The 24,119-nt window shown below is 38.7% G+C and overlaps 1 protein-coding gene across 1 annotated transcript; it reads right to left on the minus strand.

The window, feature by feature from the left end:
* Positions 1 to 10,199: 10,199 nt before the first annotated feature.
* LOC141648114 (protein TOPLESS-like) lies at positions 10,200 to 18,816 on the minus strand. The gene is made up of 26 exons (XM_074456580.1): positions 18,537 to 18,816; positions 18,113 to 18,229; positions 17,790 to 17,969; positions 17,471 to 17,584; positions 17,213 to 17,371; positions 16,547 to 16,724; positions 16,337 to 16,460; positions 16,091 to 16,200; positions 15,791 to 15,956; positions 15,574 to 15,683; positions 15,401 to 15,470; positions 15,219 to 15,292; positions 15,033 to 15,128; positions 14,823 to 14,918; positions 14,600 to 14,727; positions 14,266 to 14,500; positions 14,019 to 14,174; positions 13,606 to 13,713; positions 13,362 to 13,508; positions 12,625 to 12,735; positions 12,349 to 12,528; positions 11,975 to 12,103; positions 11,798 to 11,893; positions 11,515 to 11,703; positions 11,267 to 11,433; positions 10,200 to 10,861 (listed from the first exon to the last, which is right to left on the minus strand). Exons 2-26 carry the CDS (start codon positions 18,190 to 18,192, stop codon positions 10,648 to 10,650), a joined length of 3,417 nt encoding a protein of 1,138 aa, XP_074312681.1. The 5' UTR covers positions 18,193 to 18,229; positions 18,537 to 18,816; the 3' UTR covers positions 10,200 to 10,647.
* Positions 18,817 to 24,119: the final 5,303 nt, after the last annotated feature.

A 24,119-nucleotide genomic window follows, 5' to 3' on the forward strand; every position in this document is an offset into this window, starting at 1 on the left:
TGCGTCAAGGTGATCCGTTGTCACCATACTTGTTTATATTATGTGCGGAAGTGCTGTCTGGGATGCTGAGAAGGGCGGCTGAGGTGGGTTCAATTCACGGGGTTAAGATCGCTCCCCATGCTCCGAGTGTATCTCATTTATTCTTTGCAGACGATAGTATAATCTTTGTTAAGGCTAAGGAGGCTGAGGCTAGGGAGGTTATGCGTGTTCTTGATCGATACCAGCAGGCGTCGGAACAATTGGTGAGTTTGTCGAAGATTACTGTATCATTTAGCCGTGGTACGAGTCAGGGTCGGAGGCAGCTGATCAGCGGGGTGCTAGGTGTGAGGCAGGTTCTGTGTCAGGAGAAGTATCTGGGGTTGCCTACTGTTTTGGGGAGATCTAAGAAGGCCCTAACTGACCTGATTAGGGACAAGTTAAGCAAAAGGTTGCAGGGATGGAAGGGTTCGTTACTCAGTAAAGCGGGTAAGGAGGTGCTTATAAAGGCAGTAGCCCAAGCTATACCAACTTATGCGATGAGTGTATTTAGAATTCCGACTAATTTCTGTGACGAGATGCGGTCTCTTGTTTCGAGGTTTTGGTGGGGTACGGAGAATGGTAGAAGGAAGATCCCTTGGGTAGCGTGGAGGAAGCTTTGTTTGCCGAAATGCAGAGGGGGACTCGGGTTTCGTGATTTTATGAAGTTTAATAGTGCGATGTTGGGAAAGCAGGCATGGAGACTTCTTACTGATGAGGAAAGCTTGATGACATGTCTGCTGAAAGGTAAATATTTTCCTTCTACTTCCTTTTTGGAGGCGAATGTGGGGAATAATCCGAGTTATTCGTGGAGGAGTATTTGGGAAGCTCGGTCGGTGATTTTGTTGGGGCTTCTGCGTAGGGTGGGGGATGGTTTGAGCACGGCGGTGTGGCGGGACCCGTGGGTGGGGGGTGCTCATTCGGGGAAGATTATCTCGCCTCGTGGGGTGTTTGATCCGAATTTGCGAGTGGTGGATCTAATGAAGGATGGGGGTAGGGAATAGGATTCTGTGTTGATTGCGTCGTTATTTCTTCCGTTTGAGTGTGAGAGAATACTTAGGATGCGGATTTGTGATCAAGTGGTTCAGGATGAATGGTTTTGGAGTGGGGAAAGGGATAAGGTATACTCAGTTCGTTCAGCTTACAGGCTTTTGGGGAAGCAGGATGAGGATATGGAGGGGCCGTCGAGCGTTGCTGCTAATAGTTGGTTGTGGACTAAGGTATGGAAAGCTCTTGTCTTACCAAGGATTAAAGTGTTCTTCTGGCAGCTGTGTAATGAGGCGATTGCTACTAGAGGGAATATCTCGTTGAGACTGGATTCGGTTGGTAATGAGTGTGTTCGGTGCGGGGATTGTGAGGAAACTTGCTTACATGTGGTATGTGGATGTGGATGGGTCGGTGGTGTTTGGGAGGGATTGGATGTTGAGGTGCCGTCATGCTCAGGGTATGCGAAGGTTAGGGACTGGGTTGAAGTTACTTTGAAAGAGTTGGATGTACAAGAGCAGGTGATATTTATGACTGGTTGTTGGGCTATCTGGGAGAGGAGAAATAAGGCGATATTTGAAGATGGGGAATTGAGGGCGGACCTTGTTATTAGACGGGTTAAGGATTTGGTATGTGAGATGGCAGGGAGGGGGAGCTTGGACAAGGTTAGGGAGGTTCGGGAGGTGGGGGAAGATGGTGGTGGTGGATGGCGGAAGCCGGGAAGTGGGGTGCTAAAGGTGAACGTGGATGCAGCAGTTGTGGAGGGTGTGGGTGTGGGGCTGGGGGCTGTATGTCGAGATGACAGGGGGGAAGTTGTGTGGTGTGGTGTGGAGCAAGGGACAGTGGTAGTGGACCCGGAAGAAGAGGAAGCAGCTGTTATCTTGTTTGGTCTCAAAGAGGCACGTCGGATGAATAATCAAAGAGTTATCCTGGAAGGTGATTGCTTGAATATTATCCAAGATCTACAACAGAAAAGGAAGGGGCGCAGTAGTATTTATTTAATTTACAATGACATTTTTGTTTTATGTAATTCTTTTGACAACGTTACGTTTAATTGGTCGCGTAGGATTGCTAATAAGGTCGCTCATGAGCTCGCTCATCTGAGACCATGGTCTATAGGTACTCGTAGGTGGTTGGCGTCCGTTCCGGTGGATATTTCTGATGTAGTTTGTGCTGACTCTGATAATATTATAAATTAAGCCCTTGCGGGTTTATTTCAAAAAAAAAAAATCACAAAAAAAAAATGGCCTTGTCTTGTGAATTACAAGACGCGACCATGGTGGTGTCATGGCCATGTCGTGTGGTTTACACGACAGAACCATGGGTGTGTCATGTGGCTTACATGACAGGTCCATGGCCATGTCTTGTAAGCCACATGACAGTGCCATGGCCGTGTCTTGTAATTTACACGACAGGTTCTTGGCCATGTCTTGTAATTAATCCACATGACGGTCCTTGGCTGTGTCTTGTAAGCTACATGACAGGTCTTTGGCCATGTGTTATGTGTGCCGCTAAATTTTATTTTATTTTTTAAATCTTGTAATCATTATTCTTGAAACAATATAATCTTTTCATTCATTCATTCATTCAGGACGATTTTTTGTAACGATTTACAATCGTCTTGAATGAATGAGTACAATTTAATTTTATTTAATTTTGTAAAAAAATGTCTCCAAAAATCATAAAATAAAAAACTAGAAATATTTTACTTAACTAAATACATAATCTAAGGGAAAAATAGGAATAAATGAAAAAATAGGGAGCATAACAAGTAAAATAGGGGGCGTGAAATAGCAAATCCCCACTTTAATCCCAATTCACAACCCAACTCAAATACCTCTCCCGCCAAGTCTATCCCTCCTACACCTATTTTTTTTTATTTTTTACCACCTCCCTTAACAATTCTAGTTGATGCTCATATGAGTTTATCAATTCAGTGTAAAAATATGCAAAATGTTGATTTGATTGAGATTTTATCGTACAATGGTGTAAAAAAATACGGTTTTTTCCATGGTACCTTTGAACTTTGGCAGATTACACATGGTATCCCTCCTTTTAAATTTCTATATATGGTACCCATATATTTACCTTTTTCATTCTCAGAATACCCTTTACCAAACTTCCGTCATCACTATGTTACTTATTTGACAAATAACCCTTTTTTTGTTATTTAATACACTAATCCCTCCTATTAACTTTCATATCTAATCCTCAAACCACCCATTATCATCTTCTTCTTAACTGTCGCCACCTGCCCCGCCCTCATCGACCACCACGCCGGCGCCACCATGCCAATTCACAACCAACCACTGCCGCCTCTTTCCCTCCCACCAATCCATTAAACAAATATAATAAAATCAGCCACCATTAAAACCACCACCGTTTCCACCCTTATCAACCCCAAATCGATTACAATCATCTTCAATCAACATTCATCAACACTCCCCAATTCGATTACCACTAACGCTCAACACCAACCACCACAATCGTGATCCAGAACGGCAAGCAATTGGTCGCCGGCAGCCGGCAAGTCATACCTGCCACCGGCGAGCCGATCCACTCCCACACCGGATTGTTTGTTCCTTTTCTTCTACCCTTTAAAATTACTACTTACCTCCATAATACCACATAAAACATACACCACAAAACCCGTCCTTCAAACATGAAAACTCTCTCCCTTCCTTTCAAGACACCAGATTTGGTCGTTTAAGGGTGGTGTCGTGGGTCTAAAACGTGTTGCCAACGAGGACGAATATAGAGATACGTCGCCGGCAAAAGGGCGTCAGAGTGGCGTCATCAGTGGTGGTGTTGGGATTGGATGGTGTCGTTGGTTGTGTTGGCTGTGGGGGTCGTTAGTGGTGGTGTGGTGGTAGTGGTGGTGGTGGAAGAGAGGATAAGGAAGATTATGTTTGAAGATGTAAAGGGAGAAATTAAAATATGTGTTATGGGTAAAAGCAAGGGGTAATGAAGTGTTTAAAGATGTAAACTAAAGGCGTCATGACGGAAATTCTGTTAAGGGTATTTTGGGAAAGAAAAAGGTAAATACATGAATACCATATGTAGAAACTTAAAATATGAGGTACCATGTGTAATCTCCCAAAGTTTGAGAGTATCATTGAAAATTTCCGAAAAAAATATATACAATCTACTTAAATGATCATTTAAAAAAATATACTCTCTTATAAAAGTAACTAGGTGAAATAACATGTTTGATTTACAATATATCAAGGATTGTCTTACATAATTACTCCTTCCCCACTTTGTTCTTTCTATTTTCTTTTATGTAGTCTTAAAAATGCTATTTTGACTGTATTTTTCGACATGTGTATATAATTTATTTATTTTTTTGAAAAAATATATTCCTGAAAGATTTTTGTTAGATCACTTTATTTTATTTTTTTAAGATTGTAACAAAGTTAGATTGCCACTTTTTATACACTGTAGTAAATTAGAAATAGAATACATACTTTTATGCTCGGTCCATTTTCTCTCCATTTTCTAAAAAGAAATGGAGAGGCAAGTTCTTATTAATGGTCCGGATCGCATTTTGACAATATCTAATAGTTCTAAATTTACGCATAAAAATAAAGGAAAAACATGAGTAAAAGGAGAAAATATTACTCCCTCCTATTCAAGATAAAACTCTCTATTTCCATTTCCGTCTATTCACAATAATTTCCTATTTCCTTTTTTGGTAAGTGTTTGTGTGGTCCAAATTTAATTGTATGGTGAGATAGTGTATTTGTGTGGTTCAAATTTATTTATATGGTGGGGTAGTGTGTTTTCTTAATTTTTGTGTCAAAATGAAATGGGAGGTTTATTATGAATAGAAGGGAGTATTTAAAAAGATTATGAGAAAAAATTGAGATAAAAAAAATTGAAGATCCATTTCCATTTAGGCTTATGCTTTCCAACTGTCAAAAGAGATAAAATAGACTACATGCATTATATTGTGATTTGTGAGTTGTGAACAAAGTATTGTATTGCAAACAAATTACGGATTATATTTTTGGCTGGTGTTTCTATTTTTAACATAGCGTAAATTGTACAATCATTTCAAGTAGTGCCGGATTTTGGTGTAAAAGATTAGCTATCCGAGTTTTGACTCATGGAGCAGGATGTTGGGGCGTCTCTTAGCCTTGCGTGGTTCCGTTTTTTTTTTTTTTTTTTTTTTTTTTTTTTTTTTTTTTTTTTTTTTTTATTAGGTAAGAAAAACCAGGTTGATCCTCAGGTAGACCAACCTATCTCATCCTTTCGAATGAGGGAGGTAAGTTGAAGCCACCGGCTATCAAACCACCTCGAAAGAGTTGGACATGAATGTCCAACTGAAGCCATGAAGTCAGCAACCTTGTTGGCTTCACGAAAACAATGTTTAATTATCACTTCATCGAAAAAATGAAGGTCTAATTTCACATCCTTGATAATACTAGAAATTTCCCACGGAATTTGCCAAGTACCTCGAATCGAGTTAATAACACATAAGTTATCACCCTCCACAATTAACTTTGAGATTCCTAAGTATTTAGCTGCTAAAATACCTTCTTTTAAAGCAAGTGCTTCCGCAACAAGGATACTATTGGATCCGCACTTTTTGGCTCCCAACAAAACGACTTTACCATTGTGATCTCTTACAGAATATCCTAAAGCAGCTTTATTACCTTCTATTCTCGATCCGTCAAAATTTAGCTTTAGGAAACCGTTTGTAGGTTTTTCCCACCAAATCTCTTCCTTACTAGAATTGTTTCTAGCTGACTCTTCTACCTCGGGATTGTTGAGATCTTTAAATCTAGTCACATTCCATATCTTAGTGCTATTATTACATAAAGTAATAAGTTTGTTGGTACTTAAATTAACATTATTAAAGATAATATAATTTCTATGGAACCATGCATTCCACCAAATAAAGATAATCTTTATAAAGTCATCTTTTGAAATTAAATCCTTGAGATAATTAAGTTTCGTTAGAAAACTTTGACTTATAATAGTATCATAATTTGACAAAAACTCGTTGAAACTAATAATGTTCATGTCTTGGATGACAGACCCAATCAAGGGACATTCGTAAAAGAAATGATCTTTGTTTTCAATAGGGTTGTTGCACAGAACACAATGAGGTGGGACATTAATATGACTCTTGAGAAGTCTTCTTTTCGTTGGAAGGCCGTCAACACAGGCTTTCCAAAGAAAAAATTTCAATTTAGGAGGAATATTCAATTTCCAAATTCACTGAAATTCACATTTGTCAAGAGCTTGATCGAACAAACCTTGCGCTAACCAGGTTGCTGTTTTGGTAGAGAAATTTCCATCTACGGACAACCCCCAAATTAGGGTATCTGGAATATCATTATGTAATCTTTGGAATGTTAGTAATCGATTAACAATATCGTTATTCACTAAATGGATAATTTACAAACATCCCATTGCTTGTCCGAGGTTATGAAATCTTTAACCAAAAGATTAAGATCACGGTTACTATCATCATCAACCATCTTTGCTTGTAAGTGGGTGTGAAAAAACCCAATTATCGGACCAAAACTTAATGTTGCTACCATTACCTACCTGCCATCTCAGTCCTTTTCTAAATAGAGTCCGAAGACTCATTAGTTTACGCCATTGCCAAGAAGAGGCTGAATTAGGCTTATGATCAAATAGTGAACAATTTCTCAAGTAATTTTTAGATACCACTTTGACCCATATACTTTCCTTATCCATAAGAATTTTCCATAAAAGTTTCATTTGAAGAGCTTTATTTATTTGCTTGGAAGATTTAATTCCTAAACCACCAACCGATTTTGGTAAACAAACTTTATGCCAACCAACCAAATTAGGAGAACGTTGGGAAGGATTCTTATTCCAAAGAAAGTCTCTATTAATCTTATCTAATCTATTATGGATCGATGAAGGGAGGAGGAAGTTTTGCATCTGAAAAGTTCCTTCGCGGCTAAATTAGCATTGACAAGAACTAGTCTACCCGCTTGGGATAGAGAATTCGCTTTCCATTTCGATAATTGAGTGCAAGAAGATTGAATAATGTTGTCGAAAGTATTTTTAGTCACTCTGCTATCAATTATAGGACATCCTAAATACTTACCCAAATGAGCTTCCTCGTTTATATGAAGAATGCCTCTAAAGGATTCACGAAGAGAACGCTCAATATTTCTAGTGCATTGAAAAGTGGATTTGTCAAAATTAACAAATTGTCCGAAAATCGTGCAAAATATATCTAAAATAGACTTAATAGTTCTACAACTCTGGTTAGAGGCTTTAGCGAAAATGATAGTGTCATCGCAAAAAAGTGAGAAAAGGAATTTTCTCCACCCGGACCCAATTCTAATACCAATGTCACTAGAGCTAACATCACTATTCTTTTGTAGAGATCTTGCTAAAATCTCAGCGCACATAATAAATATATATGGCGAAAGTGGGTCTCCTTGTCGAATACCTCGAGTGGGTTTAAAAACGTCTCCCGGTGTTCCATTTACTAACACTGAGTAAGAAACAGTGTTTATACATGCCATAATCCATGAAATCCACTTAGCATTAAAACCCATTTGCTTAAAAGTTTCCTCGATAAAATTCCATTCTAGTCTGTCGTATGCTTTCTCCATATCAAGTTTGATTGCAATCCAACCTCCTTTGCCTTTTTTACGTTTAAACGAGTTAAAAATCTCGTGTGCAAAAAGAATATTATCTTGAATAAAACGATTAGGTGTAAAAGCACCTTGAAACGGGTGTATAATTTTATGCAAGACACTTCGAAGACGATTAGTCAAGATTTTTTTATTCGGCTTAACTTTAGTTTGGCGTGTGTGTTTTTCTTGTTTTTTCTTTTTTCGTCTGTTTCCGTTTCTTAGTTTGGATGTTTATATCCGCTTTTCTTCACCAAAAAAATATTTGAAAGCCGCTCAATTAAGCCAAGGGGTACGGATAATATTTTTATACTAAAATACGAAAATCTAACAGGAGCCAAGCCTCCTCCCGGCATAATTGAGATCTCCACTTATCTCAACAAGGCATAAAGTAAACCAAATTATCTTCAAAATTTATCATCGATAATGTACTCAGGTCTTGTTCTTTTGGACTTCAAGTTGCTTAACTGAACTTATAAGAGTTGAACTGAACTGAACTAAACTTATAAAAGTTGAACTGAACTGAGCTTATAAGAGCTGAATTGAACTTATAGGAGCTGAACTGAATTGAATTTATAAGAGTTGAGCTGAACTAAACTTAGAGAAGCTGAACTGAACTTATAAGAGCTGAACTGAATTTATAAAAATTTTGCATTTTATATAAGTTAATTTTTTATACAAGTACTACAATACATTGCAATAAAAAAATATATTACATATTACATTTTTTTTTCTAACCATCTATTTCCATATTATCATCCTCCTCGGCACTTTCATCTTCATCTTCATTTTCACTGACATCGTCGAATCCATTGTCTCGCCAACTGTCTTTTACTATGTTATTTCGTACCTTGTACATAGCTTCCTTACACCAATCGTTGGTTGGCGCAGTGGTAGCATGGGGCTGCGCTTGGTAGGGAGGTCTGCGGATCGATCCCCCACAACTGCGATTGGGAGGGGTTTAAATACCGTAATCCTTAGACACGCCCCGAAATCCGGATTAGTCGGCCCAATGTGGTTTGGATTACCGAATGGTTTAGACCAAAAAAAAAAACATAGCTTCCTTACGCTTTGTTTCAGATATGTCTCAATCTGTTGAGATTAATGAGGTATAGGTGAAATAAGGGTAAAAATATTAATAAGATAGGTGGACTTGTGATGTGAATAAGTAATGAGTAGGCGGTTTAGCATAAACAAATTATAAGGGTCATTTTTTTATTATTTAAGAATAATGTGTATTGGATAATTTTAATATTGGATTTTTTTCATTGATTTAAATGAAAAGCGTACTATTTTTTTTTTCAACTTGTCAATATTAGAAAAAGGATATGAATTTGTAGTTAATATAAGTTGTATGTACTTGTCTAAACTGAGCTTATAGGAGCTGAACTGAACTTAACTTATAGGAACTGGACTTAAAGAAGGAGACTTTAAGTCCAAAAGAACATGGTCTTACTCCATACAACTTTACAATTTTAAAACTAATTTAAAGACCAGTCCGTCTCACTGAATACGGCCACTATCTGTCACAAGCTGAAGGCGGATAATGGCCCTCTCACAAAATGCAAGTGGGAGGGCAAGTGAGGATATCCATTTCCCCCCACTTCTATCCATTTGCATTTTGTGAGAAGGACATTATCCGTCTTCACCTTGTGACGAATAATGTTCGTTTTTAATGATAATTTCTGTTTTAAAGACATTTTCGAGGGCGCAGAAAGGTTTTTTATGGTCTCGAGTGGTGGTTATGGGTTTCGAATTAGGGATGGAGGGTTATGCGCTAGGGACTCGTTGGGATCAAGTGGTGGGCTTGTGAAAGGTGGTGGTGATGGTAGGGAGCTAGGTAGCACGAACATTTCTCTTAATCAGCCGTCATGTGTCGGACACCAACACTCCTCGGACACACGCCGAAACGTATCGGAAGCCTATAAAGCCTTGTCTAACTTTCAGCATTTATTTGGGCACGTGTCCGACGCGTGTCCATGGTATTTGGGCCGTGTCCGACACGTGTCCATAACATTTGGACATCATTTAGGGTGAATGATGTTCTTTAGACGGAAAATGTGCTGTTGAAATAGCTTGATTAGAAGATGGGTTTTGATGGGAAATGAAAATGAGTTATAATATTCGTCAAGTTTTACCTTTACTTATTTAAATTTAATATCAAATATTTTTATAAAAATAAAATCGAATGTTTATAACTATAAAATATATATTTTATTAAATTTATATAGCATGTCCCGTGTCCTAAATTTCATGGGATGCCGTGTTACATATCCGTGTCGTGTCCGTTTTGGTGCTACCTAGGTAGGGAGTAGTAAAATTATGTATTACTTCGTATGATTTTTTTTCCTTGCCTCCCCTAACCCCTTCATACAAGCTCCTAACATCCAGAGAAGAATGGGACTGAGATTTTGCCCATATGGGCTATGGCTGGTACCTGACCAGTTCTCGACACACGATATTTTCGATACAGAGCCCATATGACCGATAAAAAAAACTAACTGAAATGAAGCGGACCATCGTCCACGTAATCGGGTCATATAAGCCATACCGGTAAGCATAGTTTGGGGGTTTAAAACCAAAACCACAAAGGATTATAATTAAATGTTATTCCAAGCACAAGAGTAGCATTATGAAGCCACTAGAGCACCATTATGGTCTAAAACTAAACTCAGCGGCTCAAGTCGGAGTCATAGGAAGCTATTACATTCACACGAAAAAAAAGGAAGAACTGACGATAAATACTCTAAAATTCTAATCTATATTAAGTTGCTGTTACTCAAGCACACTAATAAACTAAACTGCACAATGGAAGATATTAAACCCGTCCAATCCCGAAATCTGCATTTAAGCTGAGTTGATGGATCAAAATCATCATATTTTGCAACAAAAGACGATATCTGATCGACAGAGTGATGAGCTGTGTTGATGGATGCATGACTGGCATGGAGCAACTGGCCATACCTGGATAGAAACACAGGCTTGGACGGGGACATACGTAAAATAGGTGTCTAATGGATCATCTTTGTTGTTGATCTGATGCTGAAGCTCCTACTGAAGGTGTATTCGGAATGCTACCACCTGAACCATTCTCCATAGGAGGCGGGGAGCCCCACTTTGCTTCAGACTCGAGGGGCTCGAATACATGAACGCCGCCATCGGACAGTCCTACTGCAAACTGGTTTGCTTCTTGTGGATGTGCCGCGATGACAAGTGGATGCACATTTGAGCTACTGTAACACACAGTTGCACACGGACTCAGATAACCAAGGAAAATAAATTGAATTCGTTTACTAGGGCACTCTGTCCGTAAGAATTAATCACATAAAAACTGTTCCGAATGACTCCTACTGAAAAATGTGACGTATTAGCGTTTCATTGGAATATCAAGTATAGAGTATTTGGCTTCATTGAAATGACAACAAGAATTTGTAACTGATGGTGAAATTTGGACGTATTAGCGTTTCATTCTATCAAGTATAGAAAGTGATCGATAATTTTGGGACAAAACAAATGGAAAATGTGTGCCACTAGATGAGATATGCTAACCATCATTGACAAAATACTCAAGCGTAAAAAGCTTCGGCGTACTAGTAAACCATCAGAGTTAAAAGCTTCAGCATACTAGTAAAGTATACCTGACGCTTGCGGGGAGGTAGGCAGAAGGATTTATGCGGCATCTTAGTCTGAGATTTGAAGAGTTAAATACGCAAACAGTGGCGTCCAGGAAGCTGGCATACACTAGTTGACTATCACACGAAAATGCTGCATGAGAGATGGGAGCAGACGACTCGTGTGGAACCCACTGAAAATAATTTACAATACTCCATTAGTACTACAAAAAACACGGTTATTATTGCGATTAAATACCTGGAAAATGAAGTACCTGTTTTACACAATCTAACTGCTTTGTTTCAAATATAGCTAGTTGAGTCTCGTGAACGACAAGGAAATGTGTCTGGTCTTGATGAAACTGTACACGAGTATCCGACACTGATGTTGGCGCTCTTCCTTGTGGAAGCTGTAGAAACTTAGATCTTTGCTTTTCCCACCCATCAGAACTCCACACACAAATCTAGACATAACAAACGGAAAATGAATTAGAGAGACTGTTTACAACTGACACATTATAAAATTGCAAGGAGAGTTGCATTATATAAGCTATATACCTGCGAATCTGCACCTGATGAGACCAGAACATTTAATAAATGTGAGAAAGCCAACCCAGTTACTCTTTTCGAGTGACCTTTTAGCTTGCTTTTGACCTGTATAAATAGAGAGACTCGTCAACCAAACAGTTTTTGAACAACTTATCTCGGAAGTATAAGTGATGAATCAAGGCATACCTCATCTACTCGAACATTATATATCTGAATACTCGAATCATCCATCCCAATAGCAATGATATTGTTATCTTGGGGATGGAATGCAAGAAATGTTGCTGCTGGAGGTGGAGGCATAAAAACCGTCATTGTCTGCACTCAACCAGGGAAATAAAAAAAAATCAAGACATTACATCATTAGTCCGCTGACAGGCAGTCAAGTAGGACAATAAAACAAATTCGTGTACATGAGAATTTCATCCATGAGACCAAGTTAGTCACTCCCACGATAAAATAAGAAATACGGAGTACAACTAATACTTATTAACTTGGTTTCACGGTACGAAGACCTCGTACCAAGTTTTGCTGATAAAACAAAATCATAGGTTGTACGATACCTTGAATGTCATCATATTGAACAGCGAAATCTTGCCTCCGGATGCAGACATAACATAAGAATCGTTTTTGGACAATGCAAAGCAGGGAACAGCCTCTTCAGAACTTGCATCTGACACATCGTTTGTCATGAGAATGCCGCTAGAAGGTTGCCAGAGCTGAGGTGAAACACTAGCTGTCGCCTGCAGTTGCATTATTTGTTAAGCAAATCAACAACTTGCATTGGTGACTTCTATCCAACAAACAAATCTCTAGCAAGCTGAATATACAAAATTTACCTTTCCACTTGTATTACGTTCATTACGCTGCCATTTCCAAAGCAAATGAATTGCATTTGAAGCTAACGCCAAGATAGCATTACCTGAATTAGTATAGATTAATCTTGCAATCTGCATTATCACACAGCAGAACACGTCAGTGACATTTAGCATGAATTAGCTATCACGCTGACTATAATCTATAAAAGAACATCTACGCCTCAAGGCTTCTGCATGTGGGTTGTACACAACAGGACCACAGGGTTAAAAATAGAACACAAATAGGTTGATTCCAGACGTCTATTTCACAATATGATGAGTCAAAGATTATTTAACTCCTTATCGAAAAAACATCGCCTAGGCTATTTGACTATGTTAGATTGTTAGGCATTGTGTTGCAGGCAAGGCATTGTGTTGCAGGCAGGCAGCCACCCCCTCAAGAAAAATAAATTAATAAACAAAATAATATTAACTAACAGAAAGCAAAATGTTAAGAGCGAATTTTATCCTGTCGCTAATTGAAAATACACAAACACATTCTATAAGAGCGAATCGTGAATCAGTAAGGGCGTATTCATAACGAATGCGGTAACCATGCTCTCAAGAAAAAGCACATAGGGCTGCTGTAGGGTGTAAAACTACAAAAAAAATCATCAATTCATCATATATCCACAAAACCACAAGGCGACCATGGAATGTGTAATTTTTTTAATACGGAATATGCTTCTCAGGACAGGTATAAAAAACTGTATACATACTTTTGCCGCTCTCATGTGTTCAGGGAGTCGTGATGACCGACATTGGGCAGGTTCATTTATTTCAGTAAGCTTCCAAATCTTTGATTTATCATTGCTTTCTTCAAGAATTCTAGATTTTACATCACCAAGTGTTCTAGAATCCCCATTCTGAAAGAAAACAAAACAATAGAAGGTTAATAAAGCGCAAAAAAAATTCTCCGACACTTAGTTGGTGTCTGCAAAATAAAAAAGAAGATAATCATACCATTCCACCCATGGAGACTATAGGGGTGCCTCTCTCAGGAAGGCCGGAACTAGTAGCAACACCTGCAGCGGCTACGGCAGCGGCAGCAGAAATGGAATTTATTGAAGGCTGCACAAAATAATCATTATTAGACCACCTAGATTCTCCAACCGAACATTGTATTACATCCATTCCAAATTTACTGTCCCCATTTAGTTTTCGTAGTTAACAAATGTCGACTTCCACCATTAATTTCTCATAATATATGTACAGATGCAATGAAAAGGTATCATGGTTGATTTACCAAAAGAAGTATTTCTTATGAGAAAAGATTGGTCAAGGTTTGACGTTGTTTGACCATCGAAGTCAAATGAGGAAAATTTCAATGAGAGATGGATGGAGTATATAACAAGAAAGGAACTTATAAGTACTACCTTAGTCAAAGATTCAGGTGCTCTGGATGAATCATAAGTTTCGTATGTTCGTAATAGCCGTAGTCCATCAGAATTAGCTAGAACTTTGATCCCATTGTCACTAGCAGAGATAGCCAAAAGTGTACCATCTTTGTTGAACCGAATACGAGGACTTGCCTTGAAATGATTAAAAATGAGCCAAGTCAAACAAGGATTCAATTTCGACAGAGTATCATTATTAAAATCAGCTGTCATGATGAAAACTTACTGGGAGCCCCCCATCAGCATCAATGGAGGTCAGCAGCTGCACATTATCCATATCCCAGAACTTTATAGAGAAATCATCACCAGCAGCCAGATATCGATTCTTAGTAGTATCAAATTGTATGACACCCAAAGATTTTTTCCGAAATCCTAGATATGTTCTTTTCACAGCACCTTCACTTTCATTCCACTCAACAATATGTGATTCTCCATCTTTACTCGTGCCACAAGAAAACAGCCTATATACCCACAAAAGATGGAAGGAAGAATTAGCCTGTATACATCATATATTACCCAGACCAACCAAATAACCTCAACAAAGAATAGATAGAACTCACCTGGTACCATCTTGACTATAAGCCATAGTTGTGCACCAGCGACCTGGAGCATCATAGTCCACTCGAGAGCCCAAATTGTCATATAACCATGCTTTTATTTTCCCATCAATGGCGGTTGAAAATATGAACTGAAACATAGAAATATATATAAGCGGGTTAAAGTTTAAACAAAAGGCAGACAATACTCAGCAATTAACAATTTCAGGAGTTACGAAGGTTCCACCTGAATACTTTCTTTGTAGTGGGGGCACACTGAATAGACAGGGGCCTCATGCCCTTCAAAAGTATACTGCTTTGAACCAGTAGCAGCATCCCACACCTAGTCAAATAGAAGAAGAAAAGTAAAACTGGATGATAAGATCTTCTATTTAAAACAACTGACACCATTTCGAAAACCAAATGGATACAAATAATAAAACTATTAAGTGCCAACCTTAATGGTCTTGTCATCACCACAGGTGATAACACAGAGTTGCTTATTGGGAGTGGAAAATGCAATATCATTCACTCCGCCAATGTGTGCATCAATCTGAAATTAAGACAGATCAGAATACTTAGATGTTGAAAAAAAATATCAAATTCAAATAAGTTGGAAAGAAGTCGTGCCCGCTATACATACTTCCAAATGTTGTCGAACTTCTTCACCACCATGATATGAATATATTTGTACAATATGCCTTGAATATGCAACACCTGCCATACCAATCAAGGAAGCTAGATATGATATTGTTCACTCGGAACAAAGCTACTCACTGTAGCGACAATTTCTTCAAAAGAAATGACCTTTCACTGAAAACTTACCGAATAAGGATCCATCCGGACTCCAAATCACACGATTAACTGAAACAGCTGGATCTTTCACTAGCGCTGCCTATAAACCAGGAGGACATGCATGAATTAGAAGCGAAGTAAAACAAAAACTTGAATATCAAATATGCTTTAACCACTAATACTGTAATGTACAGATGACATACCTGCAGAGGCATTGAACAGGTACTAAGATCCCAGACTTTAAAATTCTTTAAGACCAGTCTCTCTCGGGAGCCAACTTCCCACAATGCTATTTCACCGACATTTGTACCAACTGGAACAGTTGCAGTTACAAGTATCAGATCATCAGTTGAACCAGTAAAAAGAAAATGTTAAAAAATGAAGAGCTGAAATTATAATGTGGCTCGGCTGATAACAGACCCAGAAGTAGTGTTAGTTGAACAGGATGAAAATCCATGCTCATAGGAGATGACCCCTGATTCAAGGTCCTGGTGACAGTCTTCGGCAAGTCATCTGGTATATTGAACGGCTGACCATAACCATGGCCTGGGAAAGATACTGGCAATACATTGACAGGTAAATTCACCTAAACAAAAGAAAATAAACACATCATAAACCATAATCTAATCACAAAAATATTCTCAGCACGGAGACAGCTCACCAAGTCACCGGTGCAAGTAAACGAACATCATGATTCATGAATGTAGTTATCAGAAATACCTCATCACCAATTCCCAAGGGTCTTGTCCTTTTGGCAACATGATCAGAGTCGGCAGATGGAAAATCCATGGAAGAATTTGTGGGTGGGGTCCTTGGATGCTTTAGTGCAGCTGAAAAGGAAATCAAAAACGGTACAATGATAAGAATAGTTCCCATATTCAAAGGAGGAGAAACACGGGATGATACAAATCCTGAATTTAGTTCACATATCAATAAGGAAAAAGTAGACATCAACAAAAGAAATACCAGGAATTGACGGACCACCAAGCCCAATTGGTCCACCAGGAACTGGAGAGTGGCTCACAGCCGGAGAATTGGACATCCAACCAGCAAGTGGAGCTGGAACTTGTCCGGGTGTGGTTTGAAAAGGCTGAAAGCATACAGAGAACCATTACAATAAAGATTAAAGCATGTCAACTAATCAAACAGGACAATGAGGTGAATGAATTAACCGACCCCATGGGCACCCATTGGAGGAAACCCTCCTGCTTTAGGCAATCCCCCCAAAAGTGGATTACTGGCAGTAGATGGAGCTTGAGCGCCATTCGGTTGTCCACAAGTATGATCCACAAATAGAGTTTTTATATCTGGATTCGGCCTAGGGTTTTTACAGAGTTGATGCTGCCAATTCAGACTGCAGTTAACAATAAAGCACTTGTTTAGTGTAAAATTTAACTAGCGTAGCGTGTCAATTGTCAAACTTAACAAGAAAGAAAAATAGAATCCTCTTGTGAGGCATTTGAGGGTAATGTTCTCTCTGTGAACACACACACACACACGTGCTTAAGGATCGTGCTTAAGGAAATCCTCTTGTGAGGTATTCGGGTAAATTTTATCTCTGTGAAAACATGCACAAGTTTCCATTAGCCAATAAGAGCTTGCTGTATCAAGTAACTCCATTCAGCATTTGCTCTATGCCAATGGTAATTTAAGATTAACTGCAACATAGACATCTCAAGGAGTCCTGAAAATAAAAACTAAAACAGTCCCATACAACTACATGAAGCAATTTACCATCTACACTAATCACGGTATATGATCAGTCTATTATATGCAAAAGCTTGACAACAAATTGAGGCTTAAATCGACCCAAACCACATAGCCACACTATTAATTATGTACCTTTGGTTGATGAGAGTCCGCAACCTTGAATTCTTCAGGTTTGGAAACTGCAACTTGTCACGAAACAACGGATTGGCTTCAATGAGCTTCTTGAGCTCAACCAACATGATAGCCCGTGCAGATTTTGTATCTCCATACTTGGAAAGCTGCTCATTCTCTCTGCAATAACAAAGTAACCCGATTACAACTTATAATTCTCGCAAAACTAAATACAGAAACTGCAGCAAAGAAAATTCCTGCACAAAAGTTCATCAGTACCTGAAATTCTCCAATGTCAAAAGTTGGGTAATCTCCTTAAAAAGCTCCTCGTTAAAAGAAGCGAAAACCTTTAAATCCTTCACAAGTATATCCACAGCTTTCGAACGATCATGCCTACCATTATAACACACAATTACCCACCATCAGTCCACCACCACCACAACAACAACAACATTTTGTCAATGCCGCAAGGGCTCCAGCAAATGGCATGCTAGAATTCACATGAGGGTCAAATGTAACCAGTGTTACCCTAGTAACAACCAATTAGCCACATTTTCAAAATATAAACAAAGAATTCACAAGCAACCACTAAACTCACTTGTCCAATGCCTCCAAATACTTCTGCTTTCGGATTTCAAAGAATATCTTCATCGAGTACCGATTATCATCTACTTTAGTAAAGCCAGAAAGGTACTTCTCAACCTCATCCCAATTACCATTATGTACTTCATCCTCAAAGTACTTCATATTGAAGAAAAATCCAGATTCTTGTTCAAGCCTATTAATTGTTCCCAATACAACATGAGCCCTCATTTTCATATACAATCACCATCATAGCAATTAAAAAAAATGCCTCTTACAACGAATAATAAAAAGGTAAACAATTGACTGGGACGGGAAATGAAATAAAAGAAAACCTACTTGTGAACAGTCTCTTTGAACTTTTCTTCATCTAAAAACTGCAAAATTAAAAAGACAAGCTCTCTACTAAGAGAAGACATCTTGCTTGCTTCAACCTTTCTCTACCAAACTTCAGATCTATCAAACACATACAACAAAAACAGGTGAATTATTGAATACCATATAAATTAAAAATTAAAAATTCAAACAAATATAAAAAAAAGCATCAAACTTTATTTGAAAAACCCCAAAATGAAGTCCAGATGCAAAACCCATGAACTCCAGCAACCAAAAAAAGGATAAAAAAAGGTAGGGTTTGAAATTAAAAAGTTGGAAAACAAAGATTTATTCTTTTTTTAGTAAAAATAAAATAAAATAAATGGATTTTAAAAAAAAAAAAAAAAACATTAAGAAAAAAACAACTAAAAATGAAATTAAATCTTACCAAAGAACAGAGCATAAAGAGATCAAGGAAGATAAAAATGAAATTGATGGAGAAATTTATGAAATTTCTCAGTTTCTCTCTCTAGAATTCAGGGTTCAGACTTTTTTAGAGAGAGAAAATCAAGATTTAATAATTAAAATGTTTTTTTTTTTTAAGTAATAAATACGATGAGATTTGTGAGGAAATTGATTTACATATATAGGTAGAAGCGACAGAAAGTGTGGATAAGTAAGACTGATTATCTGATAAGCTGAATGAATTATCACGGTATCTGTTGCTTGAATGTACGATAAGTCTGTGTGAGTATAAGAGGACTAATTTAGGTGGACCCCACTGAGAGTGGAGCTAATCTCGACGAGTTTACCGGTGCGGAATCTTTGGTTTAAACAGGCTGTAATAGATTTTGAGAAATGCCCAGAGTCCAAGGGTTTATTACGGTTTCTGCCACTCGATTGTGGGGGGAGAAAATAGTATAGATATAGAAAGAGATATCGTGTTAGGATATCTCGAGTTAAACACGATAATATGGTGGGTGGACCACTATCATATTTCATTTTTTTTTTTTTCGGTGACTAAAATATAAAGTTTGGGACCACTCTTAAAGGCATAGCTAAGTTTTGGTTGAATGGAACAGCAAGTCTCCCTCGTGATGTATATCCGTTATAAGTTTATAATGGGTCAAATATTATTCACATAGGTGGATAAGACAAAACAAAATGTTATTCCATAGGTACTTTGCTTTTGTCTTATTTTCCGATAATATTTGACACGTCACAAACAGTAAGTGGATTATACATCTGATGTAAGCGGTGCGAGGGGAACCAACCCCACAGCTCATTTCCGATCCTCCTAGAACTTCTCCACATACTCCATCGTCCTCCTATGTGCCCATGCCTTCGCCGCCCTTTGATCGCCTAGACACTCCACTTACGCCCCGTCCTCTTCTTTCATGCACGAACCTTCACCGCACCATGACCCTCCCCGACACTCCATGCACATGCCGCCTTTCACCGGAGGATATAACCAACCACCGCCGACTTATGATCACCAATATCACATGGCGGACCTAGTTGAGAGAGTGAACAACTCCTTAGTCCTAAGAGATGTACATGAGTTCACCTACAACCAAGGGGTAAGGCCGACCGAAGACCCTAGTTTTTGGTCCAGGGATGGGGACACTTCCGGAGTATTCAAAGCCTATGGTATTCAACCCTCGGATTGGGGTCATAGAGTTCCTCACGGCGACGGACACTTGCTTGGTCCTTTGACGGGACCGTACTATACCACCGGGAGTTTCTTTAATGATACGCACCAAGGTGGAGGCTACCAAGAGAATGTGGGTGGTGATTACCAAGGTAATATGGATAGTTCGTACCAAGAGGAGGTGGGGGGTGTCTCTCACGAGGGTGGGAGCAATGTTTTCTATGGAAGCGGGAGTGGAGGCGGGGCATCCAGCTGGGCTCCAGAACTTATGGAGTATCATGGCCGCTACGTTAACGCAATTGTAGAAGACGCAACGATGGACACCTCGGGAGATACAAGGAGTGAAGAGCTTAGCACGCGAAAGGAGGAGTCACCACTAAATAACCAAGGACCCCTAGTTCAGTGGGTGAAGAGGCTTGGCAAGAGGAGGAAGTCATCTTCTTAGTTTTATCTACTCATGTGGAAACTTGTGTGACCTTATGTCGGTTGAGTCTCGGACAATTTGTTTTTCTCGCGTTGTAAACTCGGCCATAAGGACAAAACCTAGTAGATGTTGTGTGGTGGGATGATGCTATGATCACCATTGAGACTCTTTTACAAGTATGATTGACCATAGGTAAGTTTAGAGACCATGAATGACCGGATTTTTAGACTATCAGGTTACACTCGGTCGAGTGCCGTCTTCACTCGACCGAGTGGCGGTCCACTCGACCGAGTGCCCCATCCCACTCGATCGAGTGAGCCGAAAACAGACCCTGGGAACTTTCTGTAAAAACACGCATTCGACCGAGTGACACTCTCACTCGATCGAGTGAAATCCCCACTTGACCGAGCAAGTCTCCACTCGACCGAGTGAACTGTTTAGTTTCTGTTTTGATGGTTTTGAACTGACATGGACTGAGTATTTTCGTTTTGTGACCCTACCGACCACCCAATAGTTGTATGAACATAGAAATCCTTAACGAATAAACTGGAATGAGTTGTTTACATTGTTATGTGCCATTTTATATGTTATAACATGAAATATGTTTAGCCGACGGATGAGACCTAATATGCTTAGTAAGGATAATAATGATGCGGTAATTGGTAAGCATAAGTGAGAATTCTATAAGTCTTACACGATCGAGTCTTGTGGCAACTAGAGTGAGATGATATGATACGAAGATGGATAAGAATACATGCGTAATCACGTGGTTTATGCACAACATGAGTTAGTCGGGAATAAAGAATATGGAAGAAAGTCAATCACACTAGACGAGGTACCCGACCGTGTTATGATTGTTGTGTACGGACTCATGAGTTATACACGTATACCTAGAGTCACATACTATGCATGAGACGACAAGCCTTAGCCATAAGAGTGGGAATGAATGTTGAGCTTAACTTGTACTCGAACCCATGAGTCTAGACCGAGTGATTAAGAGAATCCTTCTTGCGAGAGAGAAAGTGGCGAACTTCGGGACGAAGTTCTCTTTTAGGGGGAGTGAATGTAACATTTAGAAATAAGAAAGAACATGAGAACACAAAAGAGCACGTACGGTAAAACACTAGCGAGAGAGACGAGCGAATGTGTGAGGAAGAGTTTTGGGGGTGAGGCATGACACGAATGAGACGTAAGAAAGTGTTAAGGAAAAGTGAGGATGAGGCGAACTTCGAGGACAAAGTTCATTTTTAAGGAGGGAAGATTATAATACCCGGCCTTTGTGGGACCCATACTTAGACCTTAGGACGCGTGAGATGACCTTTAGACCGATACGAGAGCACTCGGAAGAAAAGGATAGCCTTACACTAGACCTGGACTAAACTGTGTGGTGTTATAGCGGATTGAGTGGGTCTACTCGGTCGAGTGAAGGGTACACTCGACTGAGTGAGTCCACTCGACCTAGTGGACTCGACACTCAGTCGAATGCCGTTGTTTTCAGAACACGGGATTAATCCCCTTTCTCCCCTAACCTTAAAATCATTTCCACCTTCCTCCTTATCTCTCCAAACTCTCTCCCCTGTCTCTAAACCCTTACAAACACCTTCTACTTGGGATTCAAGCTTGGATTAGAAGATTTACCACCTTTCTCTTCACCTCCTTCACCTAGTAAGTAAAGATCTCCCCTTTTCTAGTCTTTTAAACCCTAAATTTTGGGGAAATTCATTATGGGTAATTAATTAGTGATTAGCATGTTTATTTGGGGTAATAATAAGGGGATTTGTAGTATATATTAGTATGGGATGTGTTGTGATAGTTATCATGTGATTTGTATAGGATGAGACGGTCCCTTGAGACGGTTTTGGTCCGGATTCGAGTAGCTTGAGAGATTGCTAAAAGGTAGGTTAATCCTACTCGATTTCAATAATGTGATGTTGTTTGTGTTGATGTTGTGGCTAGTCTTGCATAATTAGAGCATTTGCATTATAACATGTTTAGTGGTAATCACATCACTAAGAGGATGATTATGATATGTTGGTTGTGGTTCATGTATTGGTCGTCATCATATATGCTGGAGGAATTATTGTTGTTGTTGTTGTTGTTGTTGTTGTTGTTGTTGTTGTTGTTGTTGTTGTTGTTGTTGTTGTTGTTGTTGTTGGTGGTGGTGGTGGTGTTGTTGTTGTTGTTGTTGTTGTTGTTGTTGTTGTCGTCGTTGTAGTTGTTGTTGTTGTTTGGAAACGTAAGACGGTTGAGAGATCGTCTTGCGCTTAAGTCGCCTCTTGGAGCTTCCCACTCCAAGGGGGATGTGCACATTAATGGATTGAGTTACGGAAGGACTCGTGTGGTTAAGATACGACGTCTGGCAGGGGATCTGGTTGGCTTCCGGACCCGGTACGTCTGGGCGTGTCCCGGTACTTGTTTGTGGTTATCGGTATGTATTGGCGTGTCCCGGTACCAGTGTGGTTGTCGGTATGCCTGGACGTGTTCCGGTACCGTGGTGGTGGTCATTTAGTATTATGTCATTCACATTAGTAGTTATATTGCATGTTCACACTTTAGTTGTGTCGTCTTTTATTTGTCCATTGAAACTGATGTTTGTTGTGTCTGTGTATTTGTCACCTGTCTCTTTTGGCGTGGCCTGTGTTGATCCGTATGATGTCCTTTGGTCATATGGGGAGCAGGTTAGGTACAGATTGTTGGATATTACGCGGGAGACGGGACGAGCTTGATGAGTCACGAGATGAGTATAGCTAGTTAGATGAGTATAGTAGTCATGAGTTGTATTTTATTCATTAGTTTATGGTTTGTAATCACTAAACTTGTCATTTATAATAAATGTTTCTTTATTGTAACTCCGATTCACCGCCTCGGGAAACCGAGAAGGTAACATTCCTCAATTACCGTGGCCGGGTAAGAAGGGGGTGTTACAGGTGTAGTTGAGATTATTCTCATCAAATAACCCTAAAGAATAATGGGGGGGGGGGGGGAGTATAAGTTAACTTGAAGTTTCTGAACTTTTCTGAATTGAACTTATAATATCTGAACTTTTCTTAATTGAACTTAACTTTACTGAACTTTTCTGAACTGAATTTATGGAATCTGAACTTTTCCGAACTTATAGGATTTCCATGGAACTGAACTTAATGTTGCTGCTGAACTTTTCTGAACTGAACTTTTCTGAACTGAACTCATAGAATCTGAACTGGATTTAAAGGAGGCGACATTAAATCCAAAAGAACAAAACCTTATTGTTGTAATGATGTAACCTGTTATAAGAGGTGTTAACGAATCCAACACCCTTTAGACCATCCACAACAAAGGGGATACTCTTATTTTTTTTCTTTTTTCTTCTATCTTTTTGACACCTCACTATTTCTTTCATCCACCTCATTTTCCATTATCTACTTCCTCTTTATTTTCTCTACATCTATTTTACTCCCACAATAAGGAGGATCCTCTTATATATTCTTATTCTTATTTTATTTATTTTATATTTAATATTATGAGTCACTTTATATTAGTTTAATCATTTACAAATAAATAAAACTAATTTAATAATTATTATAACAACGAAATATTAGTTTATGGGCACAGGGACCTATTATGTCTCATTTCCTCTTAAATTAGAGAAAGTACTCATCTTCCTCTATGCAAGAAGATATCCAATATGTTTCCCACAATAGAGATTGTAACGCCCCGTAATTTCGGACCGTTAATATATTTCGAAAATAATTTATTAATCAAATAAAAGTTGATATTTAAGTATTTAAAGTAAAAATAATTCAAAGAAATATAATTTTATTATATTTTGAAGAAAATTATTTATTTTGATAGTTTCGAAATGTTTAAAAATAGTTTAAACCGTGTAAAACTTTTTATTTCGAAATAAGGGCGTATCGGGGGGGAAAATGACAATTCTTTTGAACATTGGGTAAACGAATTTGGAAATGGGTCGTATG

The sequence above is a fragment of the Silene latifolia genome, chromosome 3 (genome assembly GCF_048544455.1).
Source record: "Silene latifolia isolate original U9 population chromosome 3, ASM4854445v1, whole genome shotgun sequence".
Lineage (NCBI taxonomy): Eukaryota > Viridiplantae > Streptophyta > Magnoliopsida > Caryophyllales > Caryophyllaceae > Silene > Silene latifolia.